A 23,042-nucleotide genomic window follows, 5' to 3' on the forward strand; every position below is an offset into this window, starting at 1 on the left:
AAGACTTTGATAGAAATACAACCCGTTATTGAATCTGTGTGAGACAAGATTTATCTGTGAATACTTATAAAATGCAATGGCAACAACAAATTGTACAATGGTAATCGCTTAGCGTGTACAGTCTCTGTACAGAACACAATCACCTAGGAACATTCAATTAAAATTGGAGCTTCGTATAAAAACTTGTAAATAAAAGTTTTTAAACCATCTCTCAACTGTATCGTGGTATCAAATCTTGACAATATGGAAGATATATTTGGTGCCCCCGCAGGAAGAATGATTCGGAGCGTACGATTTAAAAGCTTACAATCAGATTTGAAGACTTATGTTAAATATTCGAAAACTTATCTAAATACCAAGCGTGATTACTCATAGTGGCTAAAAGACCCCACGTAAGTACTTTTGAGTCGCTGGGACCGAAACTCAGCAACTGTTGGTCGAACAACTGCGTAACTGTGCCGCCGAGAGCAGCGAGGATCGCGGTGCCAGCACAAATGTCCCACTTCTTTATCGCCGTCATATGAACATAAGCGGTCACATTTCCACTTACAACCTCTAGAAACTTGTAGCCTAAACGTTAAAGGCACAATGAACTGTAGACTGGTAATTAAAAGGCTACGGCGTCAAGTTAATAAATAATATTACCTGCCCCAGCTGCGGAAATGATTTCAATACCCTCGCCGAAAGCAATTTTGGTAACATTGTGAACTTGGCCGGCGTGCGATCGCGACACGATTAAAACTGGTGTCCTGTCGTCTTCCAACTATTTTCAAAAACATCATTTAATGCACACATTTGAATAATCTTTCGTTTCTGTTACCTTGGGTAGTGCTTGTAAATTTCGAGACACCGCATGATCGGTCCAACTCCAAAACAGACTAGAGTTCTGTTTCGTTTCGAACGGCTTATATATAACACCTATTACAGGTTTATCTTTAACGGCCACGCAGACCATAGTCGTAACATATTGCAACAAGTTTTCTGGATTGAAAGAAGATTAATATGAGATCGATAGATGTTACTTTCTGACGCCAGTTAATCAAGCGCTAAAAGGGGACATCGCAGTAGTGGAAATCGCTTTTGGAAGGACAGTATATGGGGGTCGTAGTACTCATGTAGTATGAAAATACCATTTCGGCTTTCCGTTGAATGGGCCTTCGTTTTCGAGATATTGTAATTTAAAGTTTTTAACGTACGTAGTAATCCAAATATATAACATCTATAGTAACCTACTAAAGATACTTTATTTCTACTATGTATACATTAGGGCTGGGACTATTTGTCGAATTTTTCGGTATTCGAATATTCAAATGCTTCAGTTGCTCAATTATTTGGCGAATATAATTCGAATATCCAAGTATTCGAATACTATTCGAATAGTATAGTATGGTGTGAATTATAAGTCAAGTTCTTTAGGTTCATTTGTCAGGGTGAAATCTTATAAGTTAATTTTGACCCACTTCGCACCATACTATTCGAATACATCAGTACAGTATTCGAATAATAATACTGATGTATTCAAATAGTATTCGAATAATAACATTCGAATACTCAAATATTCGAAGTTTATTCGTAGCATTCGAATACTTGTAAAATATTTGAATATTAAATTATTCGAATAGTCCCAGCCCTAGTATACATCAATAAACATGTGTTAAAAAAAAAAATAAAAAAAAAATTAACGCGGGCGGACGGGGTTCAAGTCCCCCACAACTCACAATACTCTTTTTTTCTATTTTTTAACAATTTTTCCACCCCAAGTATTGTACAAGGATTAATTAATTAAACGAAATATTCATTGCCAGACTGGTTATACAGTATAAACACAGAAATCGTTGTCAAGACTGACTGGCTCTCAGCGACCAGGTATTCTACAATTCGTTTGAGCAGGTATAAGACCACCCTTACAGTCAGAAGTAACGGCTATCCCACTTTAACTGCACGACAATCGCAGGCGTCGAAAGTTTCGGAATGAAATAGTTTCGCAATAGGCACAAGAATATGAAAGCACCGGTGAAAGAGTTGATTAGAATAATATGTTATGTTATAAATGCATTTTCAACCTTAAAATTTGCGTAGAGTAATATGTAATGTACTATATAATACGTAATGTCCACAAAATATATTTCCACGAAAAAAAAAAAGTGGGGGAGGAGAGACTTGAACCCCGGCCGCACGCGTGACAATCTGACGCGTTACCATCGAGGCCACGGAACCTTCTTGGGTGTAGGTTACTACAGATGGTATATATCCGTATTACTATGCACGTTAAAAATTTTAAATTACAATATCTCGAAAACAAAGGCCCATTCAACGGAAAGCCGAAATGGTATTTTCATACTACATGAGTACTACGACCCCCATATACTGTCCTCCCAAAACCGATTTCCACTACCTCAGGATGTCCCTTTATAAGTTCGCAAAACAAACGCACCTGTGAATTCCTTCGTCGCGTCTAGAGGATCGATCCAAACCGTAATGTCATTTGCGTTCACAATTTCATCCTTAATATTATAATCGATTAAGCTATTAATGGAGCCTTTTATATCTGACACTGTAACTTTATCACAGTCCTTCGAGGTTTCTTCGGATATAACATTTATACCGGGGAATGCCTCTATTAGAGAGTGGTACATCGCGCAGTGCGACCTGTAATCCGCCTCTGTTACCGGATCATTCACACCTGTTAAGTTGATAGATGAACAGTTTAACAACAATACTACAATTACAGTTACAGAAAACAGCCAGTATGCTCGAATAATAAAGATACTGACTAATTACCTTCTTTTGTTTTCCCTTTGCTCTCTATTTCGAATTTCACTTGATCGTGAACTGCTATCACTTCAGAACCTCCAATTTCAGCCGCCTTTATAGCAGCGGCGAGAAGTAACTTCAACGAAACATCTCTGTCACGTTCGTTTGTATTTAAGCTTCGACTTGTATAAAAGTATAACACACTGAACAATATTATGATTCCGCAGATAACGGCTCTCCTCACTCGTACGTTCATTCTGATAGTCATCTCAAAATACTACCCTAAAGTGCTCGATTTATATTTATTGCCTTGACTTTCATCTATACACCGTGACATTTTAATTGCCGATGCGCGGCCATTTTTAATTCATTTGAATACTCCAATGACATGGGACTACGCGTTACTGAGATCCACTGGGATCAGTGGGATCCATTGACCGTGAAAGCGATGTAACTCTCAATTTTTTCGACCTTTGTTTTGTTTCCTTTGTTACTTCATACGCATTGACAAAAACTTCTGTAGTACCACCTTCCTAATAAATCACTTTCAACGAAACGTTTCGAGTATCACTCGTTTGTTCGCAGGCATTCTGTGATGCCGAATAGGTTATGCAAGTTTCGATTGAGTTAGGTTAGTAACAAAGTGTAAGGTTACAAATATGGCATAACCTATTTATAAACATTACGCTCAAGATTTGGTGGAAGTCAGTTTAGGCTGGGTCTACTGTATGTTATCTGAATCTATTTTCGTATTATTTTCCTCCATCTTTCATTGCACTAAATTATAAATTAAGTAGAATGAATAGCGATATTTGTCTTTTGAACGGCATTACAATAATTTGCGCCTGTATCATAATACTGCACAAAATTCCGAGTATCTTTTGTAAATATGCCGACTTAGAGAATACATCGATATTAGGGACAAAAACAATGACATTCTATTTTACCCTGGTTCTATAAAAGGATGTATTTTATTGATCAATAATAATTATACAGGTCGATAATCCTAACAACATTGTGTGTTCCAGTTGCAAAAAAAAATTAGATGACGTTATTGCTATCAAGATAGTAAATGAAACTAAGCGGGATTATACATTCAGAATGTGCATGTTTACATATATATGTGTATATATATATATATACTTAATTCGGATCGCGTATAGCTAGATTCGTTCGAAACTCGCGGTTAGCATTTATTTAAAACAACACAGTAAAAGATGAACATTAAATAAGCGGGGTAACAAGTGAGATAACATTATATATTTTTTGGTGTTACGCTATCAATAGTAGTTATTGCAATATATTAATCTGATATAATTTTACAGCGCATTTTCTACATATATAATGAAATGGGTTTCCATCATATATCAGTATCTTATGTGCACCTTTTTCTCCTGTGTTCATGTTCTGTAATCTATGCTTTTTCCTATTCAACTGCGGGATAATATATATCATTCTTAATAACTTTATAATAATTTATAACTGGATAACTCACGCATTTTACATTGCCTCTTTATAGTAATAATAATAAGTACTATGCAGCCTTTGCTTTTTTTTTCTTCCCCCCCCCCTATCCTTTTTTCCTTTTTTCTAACTTATGCGCCTAATTTGTTTAATACGTGAGAAAGTTATTTCAGCAGTTTCGTTTTGGAAATTTTTAATAATCATTTTCAGACATAAAGGATGGCCGTTCCGCTTGGTCCAGCAATAACTGCACATCGACAAGTTGTTATTTCAGCAGCTGCTGTTACACACTGTCATCTGTTCGAAGACAATGGAAAAAAGAGACCTTGCAATACATCATCACGAAGGGAAGGAGCGCGAAGAAAGAGACAACTCACCGTGATACCACCACTTTGTTTTCTTTGGATTCTTATTACACGTCTTCACGTAGAACGAATTGTCGGGTGGCCTCTTCTGCGACAGAGCAACGATCCTTTTGAGTATTTCGTTAACGGACAGGTGGGGGTGGGGGAGGGGGAGGGGATGAATTTCTCTCTTACCTTTTCTTTACAACTGCTTAACATTGATACAATACTTAAACAAACGCTTTGCACACTCAGAGCTGGAGACCAATCATCAGTTAGAATAGATAGGCAGATATGACCGTTACTGTAAATGTGTGGATGAACTGGTATATTACCACCTATGAAAGTTACTTCTGGCGAATCAAACGGATATTTAGAGCTAAATTTAAATTGCAGTTGAAACCGTTCGCCTTCGTACAAAGTGCCTTTTGCACCCTCCATGTGAACGATCCATTGCGTTAAATTTTGATCGGCGAGATCAGCGTCCACGCGCACGCCTGGTGGAGGCTCACGTATAAAGGACATCAACTCCTTCTGCAGCCGCCGCTGAAAAGATTACAAAGCACATTACAAAGCCCTGTATACGATCGAGCCATACGCGCTTATCCTATTCGATAATATCGAATCAGATTTACCTATCCCTGCTCGAGCGAAGTCAAATTAACATTCAACGATGTCCCCCATGCCATGAACGGGAAAACAATTTCAAGCGAAACTCAAATAAAACACTTTAATCCCCCATTTGCATAATAGACCATCGCGATCGTAAGATCGTTAATCCACAATGGGACTATAAAAACTACTATACATAACCAGCAGGTTCAACAACGAAATATTGACTCGCTCCGACGAAGCTTAACCACAATCGATAAAACGTCCCCCGAACCGATGCAATCAATTAAAACGAGGCGACGTTATTGATAAAATCGTAAGGCTTGCCGTGCAAGCAAGGGGTAGCGCGTCCGTTCTGACGTAAAACGTCATCGAAATTTTGACGAGTGGCATGCGGAAGGATTCTTTATTTTGGCCATGCAAAACGCCACGATCCCTCGCGCTGTCGAATACGCTCGCTCTGGATAATCCCACTGGAGGTTTGCGTCGCGCCGAGGATGCAAATACGAAGGCGGATTCGCGTGCTTTAAAGGGGGTCCTGACGTTAAACTTACCTTCGACGGGGACATTGCCGCCATTGTCGTTATGTTGCTCTGCATTGAAAAACATAACCGCTGCTCGTTGCAATTTACATGGATTACTCGTTTTGTTCGTTCCTCGGTTCAAGAATGTCAGGCCGTCGCGACGATGCCGTTTTGCATTCTTTTTTCTTTTTCCTCTCCCCCTAAAAAGTTTTCGTGGCTATACTGTACGCGTGTAAAAACGAGCCGCACGCACCGATGGTCGCGAAGCGTCGTTGCCGTAGTGGGGACCCCAGCGTAAATCAGTCAAACCTGACAGCCGTGCCCACGTAATGGGGCGAGTATACAACACACGATGGGCCACCCCTTCGCCGGCGCGGCTATTCTTACCTAACTTTCCACCTGACATCGTACGACTTCTCGAAATAGAGAATCTCTGCCTGTAATTAGTATTCTCAGCGCTGCCGTGGGAAATACGGTGCGATCGCCGAGAGATCGTTGGATCGCGGTTTCTATGGATTTATAATTTTCAAAGCAATAAGAAACAGCTGAACTTTGGATCTCGACAGCGCTTAATTTTGTATTCGCGCTACGTTCGTTCTACTCAAAGGTCAATTCTCAATGGACCGTGTTTTCTCGTGTTTACTGTATTATATTCGTGCCGTACTAAAATATTCATCTTTCTTTGGCGTTATGCGTTTAGAAATGGTATTGGTTATTCCTAAGGAGACCGGGAAATTTAATCATATCAGAAGATTAAGTTTCCCCCCCTTTTTTCAACTGGGACCTTCCCCTAGTCGCTTTCTTGTAGATTGTAGCCTGAGGTTCTTAATCTTCGTGACCTTCGTGTGAATTTAAATGGGCACTCGAGGAAATAGAATTATTGAAGCACATTTGAATAAAATTATTATTTAGTGTCAGAGAAATGAACATATGCTGACAAGTGGCCGGGGGCGGGGGTATTGGTCGCGAGGGCGTTTAAATTTCCGCTGCTTTTAAATGATAGCACGAAAACACTGTATATAGTATTTGAACTCACCGAAGCAATAGCCTCGTAATCTCGATTATCGCTGCCGAGATTAAATGGGCTGGAAATATGCACTTATCGATCAAGTCAAATAACCTTGTACAAACGAGTGGTTACATTAGACAGCGATACACGTAGAATGTTTAGAATCCCCACTGAATTATCTCTCCTTTTGCTATTCAAATCTGAGCACCAAATTAGAGGCCGTAAGATCTATGACGAAACATAATCACCTCGCAGCCGTTGATAACTACCGTTCAACCTGCAGCCGCCGTAGTTTAGGGAACGACGGCTTCTATTCGATGTTTAAACAACCAATCGAAAAATCGATTGCATCGCAGATGTTATTTCCCGTTAGCGTGCGTAACGCGCGTTGCAGAAATGACCGGGGCGTTGGAACTGCATGCCGTGCTTAAAGTTATCTATGCAAAATAAATTCTTTGACCTGCTTTATTTAAAACGATTCTCTAGTCTATTGTGCTACGATACATACCACAGCGGCGCAGCTTGTGTATTAATTATTATCATTGTTTACAACGTAAAGCCGATCCTCGTGGAATGACTTGAGAATCGCATGCACGTTTAGGTGATTATATTTCTGTAACACAGACAGTGCACGAAGTGGTTGTACGGGGTCGAGTGATGGATCACTGGCGCTGTTACTTCTCAATACTGTAACAATTCTATTTGCGTACTGAAAGATGAATTCCTTTCCAGCGCCAATGTAAACGAGCAATAAATTATTCATGACTTCAGCGGAACATTTTATTAGTTTAATTACTGTGGCAAGTGCTAAGAAATTAGCTACCGCACTTGTCCTTTGCTTTATTCTGTATCATGGATTAATGCACCTTGTTTACGGTAACATATGTATACATGTTTATAACCTCACTCTTTCGAGTGAACTCGCTTCTCTTTCCAGCGCTAGTAACGCGAAGCGTGTAATTTAATACAGTTCATTTCTTTAGGTAGCGATTCTTGTAAGTGGTTGCTAACGGAAGGAAGATACAAAGGGGACAAAGAATGGCAGCCTTACGGGTGCATGATGCACTCTTACACGCAAACGTAAGAATCCGAATCTTGAATTATTTCGGATGTTGTATAAAGAATACCATGTTTGAAGACTATGCTTTCGTACAGAGACAGTCGCAGATGCTTGAGATATCTAGCTTTCATGGGCCACCACAATCATTTCGTATTCATCGGTGATGCTAGGATCAGACAGTTATACAAGTCCTTTATATCTCAATACATAGTGGACGGGAAAGCATCGGATCTGACGGACTTACCGCAGAATTCGAATTTAAATTTTAATGATGCTCAACTTAAGTTAAAAGTGCAGTTCTTATGGAGACCTAGATTGGATAATTCTATGATAGAAGACCTTAGAGGCTGGATGGTAACTCGCTCACACTTTGGACATTCACGCTAATAGAAGTTTAAGGGGGGATTGCACCTTGTTGGGCCGAAAAATAGGTAATTCTTTGTGAATTTTTTGTACAAAAACAGTTTGATAAATTAATTTGAGGTTTGGCAGGCTGTTTTATTGTATCTTGAACTATTGTTCTGAATTTTTGTGTGACAGTGGAAAAAAGCATGGCAGATACAGAGAGAACGTTGAGAAATAATCGGGTGGCCCTGGCGTTGACGAAAAGTACTGTAAGGATTATCCGAAACACATAAAGGAAATGAGATTCTTAAACTATATGAATGTGGCTATGGGTGGTAGTAGATGCATTAAGAAAAATAAAAAAATGTTAAAATGGCAGCCTTTTGAAGAAGATGAAGCACCCTGATTTGAGTCTGAGAAAGGTTTTGCCTCAAAATCGGGAAAAAAGTAAAAAAGTAAACGGTAACAGATACCGTAATAAATCTACTACCACCCATAGCCACATTCATATAGCTTACGAATCTCTTTTCCTTTTTGTATTTTGAATAACCCTTACAGTACTTTTCGTCAATGCCAGGGCCACCCGATTATTTTTCAACGCTCTCTCTGTATCTGCCATGTTTTTTTTTTCACTGTCACACAAAAATTCAGAACAATAGTTCAAGATACAATAGAACAGCCTGCCAAACCTCAAATTAATTTGTCGAACCGTTTTACTACAAAAAATTCACAAAGAATTAGCTATTTTTTCGGCCCAACAAGGCGCAATCCCCCCTGAAACAAATATAATCTAGGTGTTAACAACTGTTTGATATTTCAGAAAAGTGATGCTCCGAGTTTGATTATCGCGGGCAATGCGGCCACGACGATTCTTACAAACAATAACAGCGATACTCAACTGTATTCTGAGTATAGTATGGGACTAGTGAGACTGGTGCAACCAGTAGAATTTCTGGCTAAAAGAAACACGCGACTTTTATGGGTGTTGCAGGACCCCGTGTTGAAGGAAAGACTACCTGCTCAGCTGGTAGGCATAGATAACAGGCAGATCAATTTGTGTAACAAAGCTGCGGTGAAGGTGAGCTTCCTCCCACTGTACCGATGTCTCTGGTAGAAGAAAGTGTTTATATATTAACGATTTACAGGTACTCTCTCATAGCGATGCTCACATATGGGAGAGCAGTAAGCTTGTCGGTGCAGGAGTGCTAGAACAAAGTCCGGATGGTTATTTAGCTAGCCCCCTATCCTTGCGACACAAAGTTCAGATACTTCTCAACACTTACTGCAACGATCACATGAACTTCGACGATGGCAGTTGTTGCAGCTATCCAGAGCCAGCAACGACATTGCAATTGCTAAGCTTGTTCGCCCTCGCTCTATGGTAATTGTTCACGCGCCGCTATATCATGCTCTAAGCAAACAGTAAGTGATAGTTCGTTACAGTATAATAATTGGCGGTGGACTGTGGCTGTACAGAAAGTTTTGCCATTATCGATCTGAAATATCCTACTTGCGGGTCACCACTGTCGAAGTGGAAGACACCGAAGAAGCGAATGCTTCCGAAGTTACGCCGAATGACCAACCCGAAGTACAAGATTTTTATACACTGATGACATCGCTGGCTCTCTTGTCCATTATTCTTGCATACTTTTATTTATGCGACAGGTAAATTCAAATTACTTTCATTTGACTAATGATATTGACCATTGTTACGTTACGCGTTTGTGTTGCATTTAGAACAAATTTCTTCATGAAAGAGAACAAATACTATAGCGAGTTCAGCTTCTGGTTGCCTCTCGGATATATACTGGCTCTTGGATTATTTTTTACCGAAGACAGAGAAAGGGGGCCAAGAACTTTGAATCGGGAGCAAACGGATGAATGGAGAGGGCTGATGCAAGCAGTGGTGCTAATATATCATGTTACTGGAGCTAAGAATGTCTTACCGATCTACATGTATTTAAGATTAATCAACTCCGCTTACTTATTCCTGTCTGGGTATGGACATTTTTGTTACTTCTGGCAGACGGGTGATGTTTCTCTAGTGAGGTTCGCTAGGGTACGTATTAGAAGACTATTAAAACACACGAAATAATCTTGTGAATCTTGAATTTACAAGCTGAGCTGAAGCCTGTTTGATTGCTATATACCTTCCTCACAGTTGGACTAGTATTTGATAGTAAATACATACTTCTTCGAGTAACTCGAAGTCTTACGAGGACTCAAATATTCGAGCCGCTTGAGTTTTTCAAGTACCTCGCATTTTTTTTCAAACAATTCGTCGATTTCATGCAGCTCGGAAAATTCCAACGCTCGACTCGGCTCGACCGACCGGTCATTATTCGACTCAAAACTCGAGTACTCGCACACCCCTAATCTATGCATTTCTTACTTTCAGGTAATGTTTAGATTGAACTTCCTAACAGTCTCCTTATGCCTCTGTATGAACAGGCCGTACCAATTTTATCATTTCGTTCCGTTGGTCTCGTTCTGGTTTTTAGTCATCTACTTCCTAGCATGGGTGCCGCCAAGAATATATTCCGGTAGCTTAACCGAGTATGGCCCTCGGGCTTTACTGTACCTTGCTCTGAAACTCTTAGGGCTCGTGTCGATGATTACTATATTATACATGTCAGAGGTATTAACTCATAACTTACGTAGCATACAAACTTTACATTACAAAAACACATGCAGTGCGTGGTCATGCGATAGGTTTTCTTTGAAAAAGTATTCGTTACGAGACCGTGGAAGGCACTGTTCGTCACGACCGACGACGACATACGCGAGTGGTGGTCGCGCTGGAGGGTGGACAGATACAGCGTGGCTTGGGGAGTCACTTTCGGGGCTGGCCTCGTAGCTCTGCAGAGGATAGATCACATTCCGGGAACAGCATTCTCGTCTCTGCTGGCATTGGTCGCTTTGACGGCGTACACCACCTTCACCATACTGTGCCACTCGGTGTCGGAGTGCGAAGAGATCCATTCATACGTGGCTTTCATACCGGTAACGATCTATATATTTCAATTGACTTTTGGGACATTGCGCTCTAATTCGCTCTCTTCCCCACCAGATTATAGGATACATAGCACTTAGAAACGCATCATTGGCATTACGTGGCAAACATTCAGCTCTCTTGGCTGGGCTAGGTCGAATCAGCTTAGAAACTCTAGTCGCACAAGGCCACATCTGGCTCGCAGCAGACTCGCACGGTGTGTTAGTCTTGTTACCTAGGTTTCCAGTATTAAATCTCTTAGTCACGTCGTTTATTTTTATATGCGCAAGTCACGAAGTAAGTATACCAATATCTTCTCCTCTCTGGTTCGGTACAAGTTCTCTTAACACAACAATGCTCGTTTTACTTTGCTAGATACACAGATTGACCCAGGTTCTAGCGCCGTACGCTGTACCAAAGGATTGGAGACTGGTGGCTCGTAACTTGTTACTATTTATTGCAGTCCTTGTACCTATAGGTATTCACGACGGAATGTTTTAAGCGCACGTTCACGAGAGCACACTTTTCGCATAAGTATGTAAATATATATTTTAAGCACATAAGTTTGTAATATTCTTTCATAAAACTTTCCTTACAAGAAAATATAACAAACTTATAATAAAAAATACTTGTTTCCACTATTAATTTCTATAACGAGAAAAATAATAAAAAAAAACAAACGTTCAGCTTGACTACTCGTCTACATGCCCATATATTATTTCTAAATTCATTCAACGTATAAATACAATATTCACAATTGTAAAGTACGTAGACTGTATAAAATCGTTTCGTCTTTCATGTTAAAACGGTACGCGTTGCCCATCCAGCAGGAACTATTATTTCGCAATAGATAGTAAAGCTCTTCAATTTACAACTATTCAATTTAACAATTCTTCTATGACAAAACAGACGTCGTTAATGTTTACTACCTTTCGAGCCACACTTCGCTTTATCGTGTTTCACTTGACTGGTGTACACATCGTAACCGAGGGATATGGTGTTATCGTAAAGGACTCTGTATCTGTTTGGCAGGAAATAGAAGTTAAAGATTTGCGCCGGCGGCCAAACCACCCACTCCGCTATGTATAATCTGTGCGCTTTAGTAGTAATCTCGCTTTTCAATTCGGACCAGCTACTGTTCTCTAAAATGGCCAGCGATAAGAAGAACATAGTTATGCAAAGAGGGGAACAGATTAATTGATCTATAAACACTTTCTTTAATACGATGTTAACTGTACGACCCGGCAGCCTCGCGTCCAAATATTTATACCAATAGTGACATACTATACCAACAGCCATACCAGACGCAGCCATATTCCTAGTTCTATTTAAACTCCACTTATCCCACTCACCCTACAACGACAATCGTAACTAAAATCTACATTGAAAATCAAGGGAAAATTGTAACTCTCACTCCGACTAGTACCTTCAATATTTCGTAATGCTGTTCTAAGACATCGCCCGCGGCGGAGAGAGAAATAGAAATTCCAACGTTCGTGTAGAGTAAACATTTAGGCGAAAATAATTGTTCTCTGATAGCGTGTATCCTTTGAATAATCGAGCTCATATTCCTAGCAACGTTCATGATCTGAAAGAGATACCAATGTTTGGAACAATTTTGAGGTTAGAAAGCAGACGACATATCCTCGTTCTTAAATGTGAAGGAAACCGTTTCGCGCATGCAGACTGAGCTCATTGGCTCCGAAATAATGTTGGTGGGGGTACAGCCAATAGTGGCTTCTCCCGGCACCAATGAGCGCCAACCTGCGCAGAACCGGTCTAAACTCGTCGGTTGGCAGGTTCCTTCATATTTGAGACAGAGTATAAACAAGTGGTTCCCATAACCTACAAGAAATGTATCACGTGAAATTAAAGCTATATATACTTTAATTCAGACAAACTGAAATCGAAAATGATGGCGAAACTTACGTGTACAAATAAAAATGGAGCCAAATATAAATGTTTTCAAACGGAACTAAATATTTTCACTACATAACGAGTTCCCCTAACGTGTGAGCAATTTTCGAAAAACTTCCACGATTTTAAAAGACACATCTGGAAAGATCTCTGTGTTAGATAAATACCTGATAGACTATCTGGACTTAGCTTACAACTATTTCTGAAGGCGAGGTGTAAAGCCAATATCATTCTATAATACGAAATATTTTAGGACTTGGAATACCGTCATGCTTACGGCTATATTTTACGAGATAGTTTGTAATAGTTATAGAACATTAGTGCTTTAAATGGACAGATCTCTAAACTGCGCGTTTAAGCAACGCGTATTCTCTATTTTTTATTTCTGCAAATCATTTTTCTATGCACAATTGCGGTAAATATTACAAAACGCCGGATTGGCGTTGCAGGACATTGGAGACATTATGGAGTCCTGCAGTCAGCTGCAGTGTCCTGCTGAGAAGTTCCGAGAAGCCTGTTTTAGTAACAAATTTGTTTCCTCTAATGAATTCTTTACAATATTTGCCATAAAGAATACCAGTTATCCCTAATAATTCTTCGAACTTTATATTATTCATTTACGAACAAGCATCCCGAAAGTCGACTTCGCCAAAATTCCACTGTTTTCGCTTTATAATTATTACGTTATACCTCCCGTCACATTTTATATGTATTCAGCAACAACGAAGCCATTATTTACAATCTATTATTTAATTATTGTGTAATTGCATTTGCCTAGGAAGTTTTCGCTCATAATCTCGCTGACGCAGAAGCGTCTATCGATCAATGATTTATCATAATCTAATCACTTAATCGAATAAACGAGTTGTATACAGAAAAACTCTTCACAACTAAGAAACCAATTTTTACACATGTTATTCAGGGTAATCGTAAAACATCAATTTTATCGTCTCACAGTAACCATTTCCACTTCCGTTTCCGTGGATTTTAGAAGGGCTCGTGATTGGTCATCGATTATTGGCCCTTATTTTTGTTAAGACACCTTATCTCGATCATTCCAATTATCATCCTCATCGGAACCTTCATTTATTCACGGATCGAAATGCTGTCACATTGAAGTTACAGTGCAAGCACGATTATATAAGTATGTACAGTAAACCTCCCGAGGAAGTTCGAATCTCCCGCGCTTTAGTTGTTGTCAGGTTAACATCTGTTCTTTGATACTCGGACTGCTTGGCGCCTAAACTGATAAAAAAGGCGGGACTTCGCGCGCATTATCGTCAGCAGTCATTAGCAGTGGTCGCCAGGACGAGCAGAAGTCCGTAAATACGCTGGCTTGATTTTCAAAATTCTAACGGATTTCTGCGACGAGTACGTATATATCCGTATATAAAAGCATGTCGCAGCCGTCGGTAACGGCGTATTTTAATACGCGCAAACGGCAAGCTACTGACGATATACGGGGCAAGTCGAAGGTTTTGCTCCTGGAGCGGGATCAGACGAAGTCGGTGAGTAGCCAGAATCGAAATCTGCCGAATAAAGATACCTCTGAGTCGTCAGGGTCGTTGACTCCAGTTCAGGAGGAAAAAACAATGGGGACAAGCCCGAAAGTTGTCCTGGCCCCAGGAGGCGGTCGCGCTTTAAAGCCAAACCCAGCTGTTCGCAACATCCAGTTCGACTCCCCGAAGAGTAACGCTCAGAAAACACCGAAAAGCAATACCAAAGCGCGGGTGACGCGCTCGCGAAAGTTGTCCGGGCAAGAGGGCCAGCCGGACATTCGGGACAGCTTCCAGAAGATCGCGGAGGACTTGGACGCGAAGCGAGTGCTTTTCGAGAAGAAGGGCACGCTGAGCCCGAAGAAGAAAGCTCCAGGAACGCCGAAGAAGAAAGCCCCAGGAACGCCGAAGAAGAAAGCTCCAGGAACGCCGAAGAAGAGCGACGCGTCTAACGAGAACGCAGCCACGAATCTGCCTAGCGATGAGTCTGCTGTTAATTGTACTACCCCGAAGAAAGGCCCGACTATGGAGAGATTGGCCAAGCAGGAGCTGTCGTTCAATGAAGTGAAAAATAGAATTGGCAAGTCAGCCAGGCTTATGGAGCTGAAAGCGTCCATTTCGCGCTTTAAGAATTGCGAGCAGAGGCTGGAGAAAGTGCAGAAGCGAAACGACGATAAGAAGATTCAGATACAGAAGTTCGAGAAGATCCAGCTTGAAATACCAGTTAGGTAAGGTGCTTGCGGAAAGGCGATTTGTATTTCATTGCGTTCCAGTTACTTAATGTATGTGTTGCTTGTTGCAGTCCGCAGAAGGCATTTAAATCTCCGAGCAAAGGTGTATTAAGCCCAGTTAAGAATAAGGACTTATTGGGAAGCAGTCCGCAAAGACGAATTCTGTTCGAGCCTAAGGAAAAAACCCCGAGCCCGGTGAAGGGTAGTCCGACCAAGGCGCCAGCTTATCAGCAATATTTATCGCTTGCCGAGAGTGGCACACCTGCTCTGCCATTGCCGTACCATTACAGATTCTTAGCAGAAGCATTCAGATGCGTGGACACGGTACTGTATTATAAAAACGTCCTCCCTGTTTACAGTTAATTCATTGCGTACATTGTTACTATGTAATCTGCAATTCGTTCCACAGGTGTCCGCGATGCTGTTCAATCGCAAAGAATTAATAACTTTCAAGAAACTGAAGCCTGCGGTTCAGGAGTTACTGCGTAAAAATTTCACGCTCGAGCACGTGGCGCAGATCAAGACTATGTTCCCAGACGCGTACGCCTATCATCAGGAGAAACATCGATCATTTGGTTCTACGTCTAAACAGGATAAATATGAGCTAGTACTCACACCCGTTGTTAAAGAAAAAGATGGGAGGGCCACTCCAGACGCGGACGATGTTTTGAAATCACAATCTGAAGTTAGTATGGGACCACGAGTATTGCTGGACAGACGAAGGATGTTTTACAATATCTTGCTCGGTAATACTGCGCTTTTATGGTAGATGGTATTGAAGACTTCTGTACTGTGTGCTATAATCGTTTTGCTGCTGTTTTCGTTACAGGTAAAGTGAAAGACGAGCACGAGAAGTTTTTACTCGGCTTGGAAACGCCGATGCGGGTGCCGAAGGAGAAGATACTGCGTTGGCATCCTGAATTTGACGTTGAAAGCTGTAAACAAATTGAGCAGGCTGAGTTACCCCAGCCTCCTAACGTAGATAAATTAACAACTGCGAAAGATGTGCTTGGTAAGAATTGGACACGATGTAGTATCTCGTAGATATTTGAGTAAGGCGTGGATTAACGACGTTTACTTTTCGTTCAGACAAAGCAAAATCACTGTTCAGTTGTGGCACACGCATGGAGAAAGCTTTGCAACGGTTAGCTGACGCGAAAATGGCTTCGAATCCTTGTTCGCCAAGGAAGAATGAGGACAATTCAACGCAGACTGAAGATGGCATGCGGAAAGTTAATATCACTGTTGTAGACACTCCGCCCGCCACACCTACCACACAGAATAGTTATCTTAGTATGGCTTTCAAAGGTTTACCGAAGGCTCTGCTTGAGAAGGTAAATGCTTCTATGAGATACTGCTTGTTTTATTTTACAAGGGGAGGATACCATGCGGTAGACACCGATTTTGATGAGCCTTGCCACGATGGATCTATGTCGAAAATAACTAAATAGGTGTCCGAGCGTTTCAGCCAATGAGCCTTAATAATAAAGATATTTACATGTAAATTATTAAAATTTTCATAGTGGCCGTGGGGTTTTGATGGGTAAAAATCTCACACTACCCTGGCGCCCCCGGGGGATTCCCCTCTGAAGGAGTCGGGGTGCCTGTTGAAGATTTCCCCAGTTAAAAAAAAATTTATAATTTTTTTTATAAATTATTTCAGGGTTAATTATAAATTTTTTTTTTAACTAGGGGAAATCTTCAACAGGCACCCCGACTCCTTCAGAGGGGAATCCCCCGGGGGCGCCAGGGTAGTGTGGGATTTGTACCCATTAAAAACCCACAGCCACTATAAATTTTTTAATAATTTCCATGTAAATATCTCTATTATTAAGGCCCATTGGGAGAAACGTTCGGACACCTATTTACTTATTTTCGACATAGATCCATCGTGCCAAGGCTCATCAAAATCGATGTCTACCACATGGTGTCCTCCCCTTGTTAGACTATTTCTTAACAATACATCGTGCGTTAGGTTCGAGCTAAGCAAGCTGCGAAAGCGTTCGAAGCGATGACACGCACACCGAACGCCGATAAGGAAGCTGCGATGTACTCGAGACTACCAGAACTAGGCAAGATCCTACGCAATATCTTTGTAGCCGAGAAGAAGAGTGTCCTAACCATGGAATTCGTGATCGGCAAGCTGGAGAACTCGTTCAGAGCGAAATTAATACCGGCGGAATTGGAGGAGCACATACGTCTGATGTGCAAATTGATGCCAATATGGACCAGTATTCATAACGTGCGGAAAGTGGATTATCTGAAGATGCAGAAAGACGTAGATCTTGGGAAAGTGGTGAGAAGATTAGAAGTTATGGCCAATAACAAAGTGACTTCGTCATGACACGGAATAACGAGCGATCCCCTCTTCCCAGCTTATGATTTATATATTGATTACTATATACACTATTAAATCATGATAACTTAATTTGTTTCCTCGAATATTCGCGCCCCATTTGCACTGATCGACTAGTATACTATTATCCTTTTATGTTTTCAATGAATTTTCTTTGATAAAGTAGTTTAGTCTCGATGCGATGGCGGCAAATGTAGATTTAGTCGTTGCACATTCGTAGTTATATGTGACATTGTATGTACTCGGCAATATTTCAGTTTACAGATAAGTTCTCGCACACTTACAAGTACATTCGTATTATGTAAGGATAATACAATTTTCTACGGATACGCATTCAACGTACGAACTTTAATCTCTTATGAAATTGTATCCGATTGTATATGAATTACACTTAATGCACTGCCTAAAAAAAAATGTTATACAAATATACTTCCCGTTTCATAAATCATCTTCGTTGTTATTAAATGTTAATACCTGATAGAAACCAGTGGCGCACTCAGGATTTAATCTTGGGGGAATTGCAAATTCAATAAAATTCATTAGGTGATTACGAAAACTTATTTAAAGAATAAAATCCACTTTTCTTCTCTTTTCACAAAGCTCTTTCTTTGGGAGGTGCTAGGGCCTCCTAGCCTCCCTTTGGATGCGCCACTGGTAGAAGTATTAGTTACTATTTTACTTAACTTTACAAACTTATAAAGTTCGCCAACTGAATCATTTTAATTCAAATGTAGGTGTCAATTACTAAGCACCATCCGTCGATAACATTAGTAACTATCTTACCCACAGTTGATTATATTAACCACCAAATTTCCCATTTGAACTACTGATGGTAAAGTAGAACTAGTTGTATTATTTCCTAACCTCTATGAATTAGGTGGTAGTTGTTACGGGCTGTAAAAACAATTCACTTCTAAATATCCAATCTAGTATAAATAATTTTAAAAATCATGTTTCTAACGAATATATTGCTGAAGAGAGTTAAGAGCAAGTAAGTACATGCAAATCTGTATAATTCACTTTTGAATATAAAAGACAGGTTAGTTTGTATTATGTGAAATGTTTTAATCAATCATTTTTTTGTTTAATTAATGATACTGATCAATTAATGTACTCTATTAAATACTCTAGCATTTACGCGAATATAGTTTGGAGTAATTATGATATAACAATTGAGTATAACGTTGTTTATTTACAGAAACGTTTTAGTGCTGATAGAAAGCATAGTAACTGGACACAAGTACTTGGTGGCCAGGGAAAGGCTGGGTGATAAATTGGAACTCGCGAAATTTGATCCTTATGGTAAGTCACTAATATAATATCTGACTGTCCTGTTTCATTCGCAAAACATTCTTACGTGTATAACAAGAATACTTCAAAGCATTCAAATGTAATAATAAAAACAACTAGACTTCAAGAATCAGTTGCTATAAGTTGGATTACACGAACCTTAATTAAAGTGACCAGACATCCCGCATTTGAACCCTTTGTCCCGCAAACTGTCCCGGATCGGACATGTAACCTTTTACATTTTCGCAGTGGCATAAATTTACTGTTTTCTCTACTTTTTTTGTTGTGAAAAAATAAATATTTTTCATTTCGTTTCAATGTATCAGATTATAATCACAAGTATGTATTATTAAATATATTGTAAATGCTTTAATTAACTACGGAAAAGATCTCCTCACAGATCTGTTAACCCTTTTTTTTTTTTTTGCTTGCTTGCTTGTGCCGCATTGGAACAGAAAATATCTGGTCACTTTAACCTTAATCTAAAAAGAATTTTTTTCCGATTTCATGATAGAAAAAAGAGAACATGTATGAGCATTTACAGCCAGCATGAACCTGATCTAGTTTTGTTACAAGCCAGATTATATACTTTCAGTCCAAGCTACGGTGCTATACAGGGAAAGGAAGAAGATTCGGAGTCTTTAAACCGAAGCTAGCAGAGTATATTTCGTTACAATAACTTATGTCTACGGATATTTATAATTAAAATGTACAAATATGATAATAATAACTAATAACCAAATCGGTGCGACTTCGCTTTCTTCAGTACCATCCACAGAACCAAGAGAAACGTACCAACTTTTAAAACAATTAAACAAAAACACTTTTAAAACCAACCGAACGAATGATTAAAACCGAGAAAAGAATGTAGAGTCTCGCATCTACTAAATAGTTTCGAACAAAGGGGCCGACCGTCGTGCAAGAAACAATGAGATGTGATCGTAAATGGTTTTGAATGGCGTGCCCGGCATATCCGAGCGTCTTGCACGGGTGGCGCTCCTAGTGGCATGTATCGAAAGGAGCGAGACGAATGGAGAAAGAGAAACGGAGGACCTCGAAATCGAGATTGGGGTAGGTTCTCTTTGATCTTTAACAAGGAACGCAAAGTTGTATTATTTCCACCTGGATTTCAAACGGTTTGAAATCCACGAGGCGTGAAACGCCCCTCTGTTCTCTTCCTCCGTCCCTCTCTATCGCTTACCCCTTCGCCGCGCGCCGTTTCTCTGTCGACCCCTCCTCTCTCCGGCGTTCCTCGCTTTTCGACGGCGCGGGAGCAACTCGGGCGTCGTTTACTGATGTTGCCAATTCAATTTCCCCCCGGCGGACTATTGTGGGCAGAAAAGGGGGTTGCAGTCGCGGAAGGGGTGCCCTCCCCCCTCTCTCTCTTTTAACCAACCGCCTCTGTCACTCGCGATTGTGCACGTGACAGCTCCTGACATCTGGACTTCGCGCGCTTTCTTTCTTCCTCATCGAGGAAATCTTTCCCTCGTCTTCGTTGCTGCTTGCTTCTTTCGATAGCTGAACGTCCTTTTCTCGCTTCGTTTGGAGACACTGGACGCATACACCTCCGTTTTGCTTGTGTTTTATACAAGGAGGGATATAATTGGTGGTAAATTAATTGATACATAGTAACCTTTTTCGAGTTTGAAAGTCTGAGAGGTTATGGGCACTTAGAATCGGTTTCATCTTTAAACCAAACCTTGGTTCGAAATGGAGTTACCTACAATATCGACTTATTTTAAGCTGTTCAATGACCCGCTTAAAGGTTATACCACAAATGTTGGCCGACGCTATTTGGTACCCTGATCATTTCTTAACTTATCAACCCTTTCGAAGCTACATGCATATATACGTTCATTCAATACACGCATCGTGTGCTGGAACCGCCCATGGGCGTTCAGCGACTATGGTTCAGAGATGGGACTAAAGTACTCCCGCACACGGCGTGCAAATTATCATCCACTGTATTAACAGCGTCATTTCTCAACCACAAATACCCTTGCCTATTCAAAACTGATTAAAGGAAAATTAACGCGTTTCGCCCCCGGTATTAATACGTCTTAATAATAAACTCCCGCGACTCGTTCGTTCCCCTTGCCCACTCAAATCCCCAGCGGAACATAAAACATAAAACAAACGGTCAGGTGGCAATTAAAGTGCCACGAATCGGCGATCCGCGCGCGAGAAACTCCGGCTCCGCTGGAAACTGCATAGTAGTTCCCCCGCGGTCTGGGAACGGAGAAATCGCGAAACAAACGGAACCATCGGCGGAGCCGGCTATTTTTCGCGGAACAACGAGTTTCGAAGCAGCGCGCAACAGCGAAATTGTTAAAACGTCCGTTGTTCACGGTTGACTCGGCCGAGCAGCCGGTAAAGGAGGAAACAGTACGCAACGAGGACGTTGCGGGGAGGGGGCTAAGCTGGAAGAAGAAAGGACGGGAAAAGCAAAACAGAAACGAAAGGAACGCAAAGGATGGGGATATGGAGTGAGACGGAGAGGGAACCGAGAAAGAGGCTCGTCTGGGCCTTGGCGCGTTTCAGTTGCCTCGCGTTCGAGGGCGTTTTTCGCCCGTGAGTTGTTCTTTGCTTATTACAGTGTGTGTACTGGGCTCGAGCTCGCTAAAGTGGTTTGCTGCTAATTAACTGCGTTATTTTTACAACTCTCTCTCGCTTCCATCCACCTCCCACGTCCCCCTCATCCCACTCTCCTTTCCCCGACTGTTCTCTCACATTTGCAATGGGGTTCAATAATTCCGCGGCCGCAACGCCCTCTCTCTCTCTCTCTTTCCATCTTGTTCCCTCTGCGTTTTTTTACGTACATGTGCGTTTCACGCGTTTAATAAATTAATAGTTAATGAATCTGAAGTACTGAAGAAAATTGAAATTTTTACTTCCGCTGGTTTTGGTTTCTTTATTAATGTATTTATACGGGGAACCACTTTTATAAATGATAACACATTTTGGTAGCAAGGTAGATACTAGGTTATGTACAGGGTTATATACTAGGTTATATACACTTGAATATTTTCTTCAGTTATAATGAGATAAATAATCGCTGAAAGGAACATCAGTTTTAATAATTTTCAAATTGGGTAGGAATCATTCTTCGTATCATCACAACTGCAGATATTTAAGTGGCACACCCTGTGTAGTACAGAGTCGTCTCAGTGGTTAAATGTTTTGCGTGATTCTGTTTTAAAAGAAGAAGCAGTAGTAACACTTCCTTACTTTTATTATATGTTTTTTAATCGAAACAAATTTCCCGTTCCGTGTTCAACGTATGAATTATAATAGTTATTCATATTGCCACAGCTTTGCAAAGCACCCTATTTCACAAACGGCGCATTTACGCGCAGGAGTCGAATCGTTATCAATTTTTATCATTTCACGTTCCCCGTGGTTTGCGAACTGCGCGAGCGTAAACATAAAATAAAACGCGCACGCTCCGCGGGGCATTTTTTTGCCCGCACTTACCGTCTTTATACTTGTAGGGGTTTAATTTTACGAGCATATTCTCTGTGTATATTTGGTGGGCACATTCGCGGAAAAATTAACGAGGCGAATATCGGAAGGTTTTTTTAACCGCGCCGTCCGAAATGGTTTTTCAACCCCGCTGCTGCTCGACCGTCATTTCGTAATGGTTATCGAAAAGCGAGTATCATTAACCGGTCAAAAACGTGCGTGGGAATGGGGAGGAATTAATACATCCAACTGAAATACATTTACTCCAGTATTTCCAACATGGACAACGCTCAGTCCAAACCCAAACGTTTTTCCACGAAGAAAGGGAATACCAATTGCACCAGACCTAACCCACGAATTGAAGCAGAAATGCTCCAACGAAACAACAATGACTTTCGCGTCGAAATAATCCGCGGGCGAAAGAATGAATCACCAACTAGGTTAAAATAAAAACTCACTCGAACCCGGTGTAAACACGTGTAGTCACCAGAGGAGAAATCAGAGCGTACCACTCTCCGCAAAATAAAAGTACCAATGAACATAGGCACAGCAGAACCGTAACGTAATTAATTGGTTTTTCTTCTTGAGTATCCGACGCAAGCCAAGGTAGAATTTACGTACATATAATAGATATGCATTCGATTTTTCATTAGATTACGTGATATTCTTTTAATTAATTAACAAGT

General features: G+C 40.6%; 6 protein-coding genes across 11 annotated transcripts; 3 read left to right on the forward strand and 3 right to left on the reverse strand.

Moving 5' to 3' along the window:
• Positions 1 to 213: 213 nt before the first annotated feature.
• On the reverse strand, positions 214 to 3,230 carry LOC143371804 (putative inositol monophosphatase 3). Its single transcript, XM_076817427.1, has 5 exons — positions 2,782 to 3,230; positions 2,435 to 2,683; positions 821 to 981; positions 646 to 763; positions 214 to 570 (listed from the first exon to the last, which is right to left on the reverse strand). Exons 1-5 carry the CDS (start codon positions 3,020 to 3,022, stop codon positions 329 to 331), a joined length of 1,011 nt encoding a protein of 336 aa, XP_076673542.1. The 5' UTR covers positions 3,023 to 3,230; the 3' UTR covers positions 214 to 328.
• Positions 3,231 to 3,950: 720 nt separating this feature from the next.
• LOC143372020 (ubiquitin-conjugating enzyme E2 W) lies at positions 3,951 to 6,228 on the reverse strand. Of its 2 annotated transcripts, none has more exons than XM_076817817.1 (5): positions 6,086 to 6,228; positions 5,729 to 5,898; positions 4,758 to 5,108; positions 4,596 to 4,671; positions 3,951 to 4,515 (listed from the first exon to the last, which is right to left on the reverse strand). In XM_076817817.1, exons 2-5 carry the CDS (start codon positions 5,771 to 5,773, stop codon positions 4,502 to 4,504), a joined length of 486 nt encoding a protein of 161 aa, XP_076673932.1. In that variant the 5' UTR covers positions 5,774 to 5,898; positions 6,086 to 6,228; the 3' UTR covers positions 3,951 to 4,501. The 2 variants fall into 2 exon arrangements, with proteins under 2 accessions (XP_076673932.1, XP_076673941.1); XM_076817826.1 differs by lacking the exon at positions 6,086 to 6,228 and having other exon boundaries at positions 4,758 to 4,819; positions 4,901 to 5,108; positions 5,729 to 6,053.
• A 1,094-nt stretch (positions 6,229 to 7,322) lies between these two features.
• On the forward strand, positions 7,323 to 11,775 carry LOC143371660 (N-acetylneuraminate (7)9-O-acetyltransferase). The gene is made up of 11 exons (XM_076817114.1): positions 7,323 to 7,583; positions 7,691 to 7,787; positions 7,863 to 8,121; positions 8,933 to 9,190; positions 9,258 to 9,493; positions 9,556 to 9,777; positions 9,850 to 10,171; positions 10,511 to 10,750; positions 10,825 to 11,115; positions 11,183 to 11,401; positions 11,480 to 11,775. Exons 1-11 carry the CDS (start codon positions 7,469 to 7,471, stop codon positions 11,603 to 11,605), a joined length of 2,385 nt encoding a protein of 794 aa, XP_076673229.1. The 5' UTR covers positions 7,323 to 7,468; the 3' UTR covers positions 11,606 to 11,775.
• Positions 11,776 to 11,797: 22 nt separating this feature from the next.
• LOC143371995 (mpv17-like protein 2) lies at positions 11,798 to 13,414 on the reverse strand. 5 transcript variants are annotated; one of them, XM_076817784.1, is made up of 4 exons: positions 13,299 to 13,317; positions 13,034 to 13,159; positions 12,531 to 12,692; positions 11,798 to 12,457 (listed from the first exon to the last, which is right to left on the reverse strand). In XM_076817784.1, exons 3-4 carry the CDS (start codon positions 12,687 to 12,689, stop codon positions 12,020 to 12,022), a joined length of 597 nt encoding a protein of 198 aa, XP_076673899.1. In that variant the 5' UTR covers positions 12,690 to 12,692; positions 13,034 to 13,159; positions 13,299 to 13,317; the 3' UTR covers positions 11,798 to 12,019. The 5 variants fall into 5 exon arrangements, with proteins under 5 accessions (XP_076673899.1, XP_076673890.1, XP_076673907.1 ...); XM_076817775.1 differs by having other exon boundaries at positions 13,287 to 13,305; XM_076817792.1 differs by lacking the exon at positions 13,034 to 13,159 and having other exon boundaries at positions 13,216 to 13,414.
• An 821-nt stretch (positions 13,415 to 14,235) lies between these two features.
• Dup (chromatin licensing and DNA replication factor double parked) lies at positions 14,236 to 18,052 on the forward strand. Its single transcript, XM_076817127.1, has 6 exons — positions 14,236 to 15,245; positions 15,320 to 15,572; positions 15,658 to 15,994; positions 16,078 to 16,260; positions 16,338 to 16,582; positions 17,224 to 18,052. Exons 1-6 carry the CDS (start codon positions 14,419 to 14,421, stop codon positions 17,590 to 17,592), a joined length of 2,214 nt encoding a protein of 737 aa, XP_076673242.1. The 5' UTR covers positions 14,236 to 14,418; the 3' UTR covers positions 17,593 to 18,052.
• A 385-nt stretch (positions 18,053 to 18,437) lies between these two features.
• On the forward strand, positions 18,438 to 19,638 carry Mrpl33 (mitochondrial ribosomal protein L33). The gene is made up of 3 exons (XM_076810405.1): positions 18,438 to 18,595; positions 18,803 to 18,906; positions 19,490 to 19,638. The coding sequence occupies exons 1-3, from the start codon at positions 18,555 to 18,557 to the stop codon at positions 19,537 to 19,539; spliced, it is 195 nt and encodes a 64-aa protein (XP_076666520.1). The 5' UTR covers positions 18,438 to 18,554; the 3' UTR covers positions 19,540 to 19,638.
• Positions 19,639 to 23,042: the final 3,404 nt, after the last annotated feature.

The sequence above is a fragment of the Andrena cerasifolii genome, chromosome 1, assembly GCF_050908995.1.
Source record: "Andrena cerasifolii isolate SP2316 chromosome 1, iyAndCera1_principal, whole genome shotgun sequence".
Lineage (NCBI taxonomy): Eukaryota > Metazoa > Arthropoda > Insecta > Hymenoptera > Andrenidae > Andrena > Andrena cerasifolii.

Bases quoted from the DNA above. Each gene is read 5' to 3' on its own strand.
- LOC143371804 (XM_076817427.1), bottom strand. From the start codon at position 3,022: ATGACTATCAGAATGAACGTACGAGTGAGGAGAGCCGTTATCTGCGGA. The intron at 2,684-2,781 runs GTAATTAGTCAG...TCAACTTAACAG, and splicing joins CAAAGGGAAAACAAAAGAAG to GTGTGAATGATCCGGTAACA. The intron at 982-2,434 runs GTGCGTTTGTTT...CTTTCAATCCAG, and splicing joins CGCGACGAAGGAATTCACAG to AAAACTTGTTGCAATATGTT.
- LOC143372020 (XM_076817817.1), bottom strand. From the start codon at position 5,773: ATGCAGAGCAACATAACGACAATGGCGGCAATGTCCCCGTCGAAG. The intron at 5,109-5,728 runs GTAAGTTTAACG...TAATCTTTTCAG, and splicing joins CGGCAATGTCCCCGTCGAAG to CGGCGGCTGCAGAAGGAGTT. The intron at 4,672-4,757 runs GTAAGAGAGAAA...GCTCTGTCGCAG, and splicing joins TAAGCAGTTGTAAAGAAAAG to AAGAGGCCACCCGACAATTC.
- LOC143371660 (XM_076817114.1), top strand. From the start codon at position 7,469: ATGACTTCAGCGGAACATTTTATTAGTTTAATTACTGTGGCAAGTGCT. The intron at 9,191-9,257 runs GTGAGCTTCCTC...AACGATTTACAG, and splicing joins GTAACAAAGCTGCGGTGAAG to GTACTCTCTCATAGCGATGC. The intron at 10,172-10,510 runs GTACGTATTAGA...TCTTACTTTCAG, and splicing joins CTCTAGTGAGGTTCGCTAGG to GTAATGTTTAGATTGAACTT.
- LOC143371995 (XM_076817792.1), bottom strand. From the start codon at position 12,689: ATGAACGTTGCTAGGAATATGAGCTCGATTATTCAAAGGATACACGCT. The intron at 12,458-12,530 runs GTACTAGTCGGA...TTGTCGTTGTAG, and splicing joins AGCATTACGAAATATTGAAG to GGTGAGTGGGATAAGTGGAG.
- Dup (XM_076817127.1), top strand. From the start codon at position 14,419: ATGTCGCAGCCGTCGGTAACGGCGTATTTTAATACGCGCAAACGGCAA. The intron at 15,246-15,319 runs GTAAGGTGCTTG...TGCTTGTTGCAG, and splicing joins CAGCTTGAAATACCAGTTAG to TCCGCAGAAGGCATTTAAAT. The intron at 16,583-17,223 runs GTAAATGCTTCT...ATCGTGCGTTAG, and splicing joins CGAAGGCTCTGCTTGAGAAG to GTTCGAGCTAAGCAAGCTGC.
- Mrpl33 (XM_076810405.1), top strand. From the start codon at position 18,555: ATGTTTCTAACGAATATATTGCTGAAGAGAGTTAAGAGCAA. The intron at 18,596-18,802 runs GTAAGTACATGC...GTTTATTTACAG, and splicing joins CTGAAGAGAGTTAAGAGCAA to AAACGTTTTAGTGCTGATAG. The intron at 18,907-19,489 runs GTAAGTCACTAA...ATATACTTTCAG, and splicing joins CGCGAAATTTGATCCTTATG to TCCAAGCTACGGTGCTATAC.